Source organism: Condylura cristata, unplaced genomic scaffold (genome assembly GCF_000260355.1).
Source record: "Condylura cristata isolate star-nosed mole 26May11 unplaced genomic scaffold, ConCri1.0 scaffold00004, whole genome shotgun sequence".
NCBI classification, from domain to species: Eukaryota; Metazoa; Chordata; class Mammalia; order Eulipotyphla; family Talpidae; genus Condylura; species Condylura cristata.
In genome coordinates, this window is record NW_004567105.1 from 4,559,470 (window position 1) to 4,565,435 (window position 5,966).

Genomic DNA, 5,966 nt, shown 5'->3' on the forward strand with positions numbered 1-5,966 from the left:
CCCAGCTCCGGCTCCGCCCGACTCTTCCACCCGCAGGACGGGCCCGCTCAGGGAGAGTAACGCACACAAGGCCGGTGTCAAGGTCAACTTCCACTGTTGCTTCACATTCGGGCCCAGCGCAGCCTCATCCCAGGCCGGCCCAAGGACTGACGGGCTCCGAGCCTTGGCCTGGCTCATCCAGGGCGGACCCTTTTGTTGCTGTGGAGGGAGAGGGTCCTTGGCTCTGCCTGGCAGTGCCCGGCCTCACGGCAGGGCCCCGTGCAGCCGCCCCACCTCCACGAAGGCCTCCACACAGCGGTCGATGTCTTCCTCGCTGTGCACCGCTGAGATCTGCACCCGAATCCGGGCCTTGCCCTTGGGGACCACCGGGTAGCTGAAGCCGATGACAAAGATGCCTGGGGGGCAGAGGTCAACTTGGGTCACTCGGGACACACAGACTTCGGGGACGTGACATACAGCACCTTACTTTCCCCAGCCCTCAGAGCAGAGGGGTCTCAGAACAGGAGACCCCTGTTTCAGGCTCATGCCCACAGCTGATCTAGGGTTCCCTGGGCCGCAGCCGGCCTCCTTGCCCTAGCCCCTTACCTTTCTTTAGCATGTCGTCCGCCATGCGCGAGGCCAGCCGGGCATCCCCCAGCATCACGGGGCAGATGGGGTGACTGCTCCCCGAGATAGTGAAGCCCGCAGCCTCCATTTTGCTGCGGAACCTGTGGGCACAGTCGGAGTCACGCTTGCTCCCAAGGGGCAAGTGACCCACGATCTGTGCCCGAGTCTGCAGAGAGGGAGGGCCAACAGAGACAGCGGCAGACTGCGAGCGCCAGGCGGGAGCCAGCAGAGGGGCAGGCGGACGAAAGGGCGGTGGGAGACTGGCCGCACAGGAGAGCAAGACGCTCGCAGAGGCAGAGGGCAGGTGGGCAAGCAGGCCGCTGCCCAGACCGCGGAGCCGGCCCGTGCTCTGCTGGGACCCGCAGGCCGAGGAGCGACGGGCCTCGGCCCTGTCCCCGCCCTCCCTGGCCCCTGCCTGCCGGGGACCGCACCGCTGGGTCTTGGCCGCCATAGACTGGACAATGGCATTGCTGTCCATGAGCAGGTCCAGGGCCTTGGAGGCGCAGCCGACGACAGCAGGGGGCAGGCTGTTGGAGAAGAGGTAGGGCCGGGCACGCTGCCGCAGCAGGGACACCAGGGGCCCAGGCCCCGTCGTGTAGCCCCCTAAGGGCAAGCGCAGAGGTGGGGGTGAAGATGGCCGCCAGAGGCTCGGGGACCAGCGCCTCCCCCAGCCCCTGCGGGGACAGAACCCACGCCGCCCTCTGCTCTGCAGGCCCAGCTCCCCTCTCCATCTTCCCCGAGGGCACACCAGGACCCTGGGTGTGGGTAAGGGGACCCCGCAGGTCCCCAGGAACCTGATGCTCCGCCCAGAGCCTTCCCCAGCGTGGAGTTGATGATGGTGACCTGGTCCATCACGCCCAGCAGCTCATCCGTGCCCCTGCAAGGGAAGCTGCCACTGTCCCCACAGACAGCCCGAGGGCCTGGGGGTCAGGGGTCCCACTGGGGGCGGCCTCCCTGCCCCACCCAGCCTGAGAAGCCCGACCCCGGCGCGCCCACCGTCCTGTGGCCCCCAGGAAGCCAGTGGCGTGGCATTCGTCCACAAAGACCAGGGCTCCGTATCGAGAGGCGAGGTGGCAGATCTCCCGCAGAGGCGCGATGTCGCCATCCATGGAAAAGGCCCCGTCAGTGGCCACCAGCCGCAGCCGATGCTTCTGCGGGGAGACCGCAGCCAGGCCCGAGCCTCAGCAGCGCCCTGCAGCCGGGCTCTCGCTGGAGCTCAGGCAGGTGGCGCAGCACGAGCAAGCTGCACTGCAAAGCTGGGTTGTCTCCAGCTCTCAGGCTGCTCGTCTGAGGAGAGGCCTCTCCGAGCCTCGCTTCCCCCGATGGGGGCAGGCTGGCGGTGTGCCCAGTCCTTGTCCCCGACCCCCGGCCCCCGGCCCGTCCCACCTGGGCCTCCTGCAGCTGGGCCTCCAGATGGGCCATGTCCAGGTGGCGGTAGCGGTACTTGTGCGCCTTGCACAGGCGGATGCCGTCGATAATGGAGGCGTGGTTCAGCTCATCCGACAGGACCGCGTCCTCGGGGGTCAGCAGGGCCTGGACCAAGGCCGCGGAGTAGAGCCTTTGCTCTATGTGGCCTCCCAAGTGAAAATTTCGCGGCCAGCCTGGCCGGCCGTCAGAGCCCCTGCCGGGGCTGGCCACAGGCCCTGCTCCAGTGAGGGCAGGGGAGGGCACTGCTGGCGAGGCCCTGACACCTGCCACCCGCCTGGACGGTGGCCTCCCAGACACCCGGAAGCAGACCTCCTCGCGAGACCCTCTCCTGGTACCCACCTGACTTCCGGGAGAAAGGGCACTCACCTGCACGCCCGGCACCCGCCCTGCCGACCTCTCCTGACGCCCATTCCCCAGCGCCCACCGCCTAGCGGCCTCACCAACTTCTACCCACGGCCTCCACACACCTCAAAGAGGCCGGCATTGGCATCAAAACAGCTGGGGAAGAGGATGGCATCCTCCCGCTGGTGGAAGCGGGCGATCTTTCTTTCTAGGTCCTTGTGGATGCTCTGGAGAAAGCAAAGGACATGAGTGTTAATGCCCGCGGGCACACGTGGGACGGAGGGTCACAAACAGGCCCAGCCCAAAGGGTCTGCAGCCTCAGCCTCTCCCTTTTTTTTTTTCTGAAGATTTACTTATGCATAGAGCTGGGGTACAGGCCAGAGCCTCAGGGGCGGTGAGAGGATTCACCAGAGACAGAGTGGGGAGCAGAACAGGCCGACTGACGAAGTGGCCTGCTGTGGGGAGCAGCGGGCGGATCAGGAGAGGTCTGCCGCACCCTGTGGGTCATCTCCGGGGCGGGGATCAAACTCGTGCTGAAGTGGCTTTAGCTTCTCAGTGCTGTGCCCTAACCTGCTGCCACCAGGGAGGGCCCAGCCTCTCCCTTCTTTCTGCACAAGAGTGCCCCAGAGCCAACAGGCATCTGACACTGAGAATTAGGGACCCACTAGAATCCCTTCCTGCTGGGCCTTTGTTTTAAGATTTTATTTATTTACGCATACAGAAATGGGGTACAGGCCAGAGGTACAGGGGTGGAAAGAGGATTCACTAGAAGTAGAGCGGGAAGCAGAACAGGCAGGTCCACAAAATACCCTGCTGAGGGGAGCAGCAGCGAGACAGGAGCCGTCTGCTGCACCATGTGGGTCAGCTCCGGGGCGGGGATCGAACTCACACCAATGTGGCCACAGCTTGGCTTGGCTTCGCAGTGCAGCGCTCCAACCCGCTGCGCCACCAGGGAGGGCCCAGCCTTTATTTTGTAATGGGGTCTGATGGAGGAAGTAAGGGTGCTGGTGGGAAAGGAAGATGTGGCTTCCGAACACGAACCAGAATCTTTTTGGGTCACTTCAGGGAAAAGTGGATGACATCAGTGACGCTGGTTCATCTTAGATTTGAAAGCTATTCAGTCTGAGTGGGGTTTCTGTTGAAAAGCGTCCTGGGCTGGGAGTCGGGGTTCCATCCATGACATCCATTCCGCCCCCACCCTTCAGAAGGGACAGCTAATCACAGGACGTGGGGAGCACAGATGTGGGCAGGCCGCGGGCTCAGTCCCTCTACCACAGGCTGGGGTCAGGGGCAAGTCACCCGACCTCTCAGGCCTCTGTTTCTTCACCTTTCTCACCAAGTACTGTTGTTATGAGAATAAAATATCTGTAATGTTCTTAAAACAGAACCGGCACATAGTAAGCAGGATGAGTTTCATGTTTAAGTTTATTCTATAGCGTTTACAAAACAACCAAGTTCTATGTAGCACCACTAAGTGCCGGGCTCTGTCCTAAGCATTTTCACTGTCTCTCTTCATTGACTTTTAAAGATTTCTTTAATTACGCATACAAGAACTAAGGTACAGGTCAGAGGTTGGTGGGGAGAGGATTCCCCAGACACAGAGTGGGGAGCAGAGCTGGCGGATGAACTGAAACACATTGCTGAGGGGAGCAGTGGGGGAGAGGTCTGCTGCGCCCTGTGGGTCACTCCCTGGCCGGGGATTGAACTCAGGCTCCTCTGGCAGGGGACGGCTTCACAGGGCTGCGCTTTAGCCCCTGAGCCACCAGCGGGCGCTCACGGCCCCTCTCATCCGTCATGGCGCTACGCAGTGGTGCTAGCCCCACCCTGCCAGCAACGGGAGGGAGACACAGCCGGGTCAAGACATGTGCCCAGAGTGGGCCTAGACGGAGGCACTGTGCATCAGACTCTGGTAACAGCCCCCGAATCCTCAAAGGCAGCCCCTGACCGCTTGTCTCTTTTTCTGGGATGGGCACAGAGGGGAGGAACTCAGTCCTGCGGGTGGGAAAGGGACGCATGGCGCTTAGCAGCTTTGGGGCAGAGTGGGCTGCGGGGAGCAGAGAGCTGGCGTCAGCACCCACCGCAGGGGACAATGCCCTCCCGACATTCGCTGAGTACCTGGGTCCCACAGATGAAGCGGACAGAGCTAAGGCCGGCTCCAAACTTCTCCAAGGTGTGCAAACCTGCCTGGATCACCTCGGGGTGGCTGCTCAGGCCCAGGTAGTTGTTGGCACAGAAGTTAAGGATTCCTGAGGCGGAGGACAGGGGATAGACACAGCAGCTCAGGGCAAGGAAGTCCCTGGGTCAGCACCAGGCCTTGGGGCCTCAGAGGACTTGGATCCATCCCCAGGAGGCAACAACCACTCAGTGCGATCCATTCTGGGACCAATGCCAGGATGGGGGGCTGGGGCCCCAGGAAGCACTGGACGTGACAGCTACAGGTGATGGAGCGTTAGGAAAATTCTCAGGTCGGCGCCTTGAAGGATGAGCCGCTTAAATGCTGGTCTGAGTTGCTGTCCGCCAAGGGAACGACCCAGGCTCTCAGGCCTTGGCTTTCCTCATGAGCAGGAAAGGGTTTGTTCAGTTGCCCGCAAGGCCGCGAAAGTCCAGGTCACTTTGCTGCCTGGTACAGACTCACACGCCCAGAGGAGGTGCCTCTGAGACCTGGACGCCTTGAAACACAAAGCCCCAAGGGAACGGCTGACCCGAGGAGGACACTAAGGAGTTCTGGGGAGTGAACCTGAGTCTCCCAATTCCCATCGTCTGCCCTGCTCCAAGCTTCCCTGGAGGAAGGCAGGGGTTTCCTGAGATCTCCGTTTACTAATTCCATCTCTATCTCCCGCACATAGGCACCTCTGGGGAGCGGGGTGTTTATGGCCACTGCACACCCAGGGCTGGCGGGCGGGATGCGCAGAGGCATGCCATGATTGGGGCCACGAAGTTGCCTCCGGTCCCGTTAGCTGATGTCCCAACTCCAAATGCCAGAGGACCTCAAGTCCAGCTCTGCTAGCTGCTCTGCGGGCTTCGGAGCAAGTTAACTTGACAAACCTGCCCTTCGGTTTCTAGGTTGTAAAGTCGGCGAGTCACTCCTACACCGTGTCTGCAGACGTGGCTGTGTGGTAATCAGGCGCTTGCACCAGCAGCGGATCCAGAAACTCGAGGTTTCTTGACCCCGCCACCCTGCCTGCTGGGGGCCAGCTGGCTGTCTCTCACTTTTTCTCACGTCCTCACAGGGCTGGGTCTCTGTTCAGCCCTGCCGTGTAGGCCAAAAAGGTGCCCAAAGGCAAGCCACCTCCCCCGCTGGAAACGGGTTTAACCAGATCAGCGCTAACACCTGGTAGCGCCTAAGGGGTCAGCGGCTCGCCCTGCAGGAGCTGCCCCGCGCCCGGCGGCACCCCCTCCAGGACCTCCACTCCCGCACAAACCTCGGAACGGCTCTAGAACACGAGGCCACGTCCGTCGAGTCCCCAGCGGGGCAGTTACCTCCGGACACGCCATCCACGTGGATGCGCGGCCCCTGTCGGGACGTGATGACCCGCTCGCTCTTCCAGGTGCCGGCCCCGCGGATCCCCTCCAGCTCCTCCTCCAGGATG

At 62.3% G+C, this 5,966-nt stretch overlaps 1 protein-coding gene across 1 annotated transcript; it reads right to left on the minus strand.

The window, feature by feature from the left end:
• Positions 1–77: 77 nt before the first annotated feature.
• On the minus strand, positions 78–5,965 carry GCAT (glycine C-acetyltransferase; the record flags this gene model as incomplete). The annotated part of the gene is made up of 9 exons (XM_004675670.2): positions 78–395; positions 586–707; positions 1,038–1,209; positions 1,401–1,483; positions 1,603–1,757; positions 1,993–2,139; positions 2,502–2,603; positions 4,492–4,622; positions 5,857–5,965. Coding segments are annotated over 9 exons (1,173 nt in total), but the record flags the coding sequence as incomplete, so codon positions are not given.
• Between the last annotated feature and the right edge of the window lies 1 nt (position 5,966).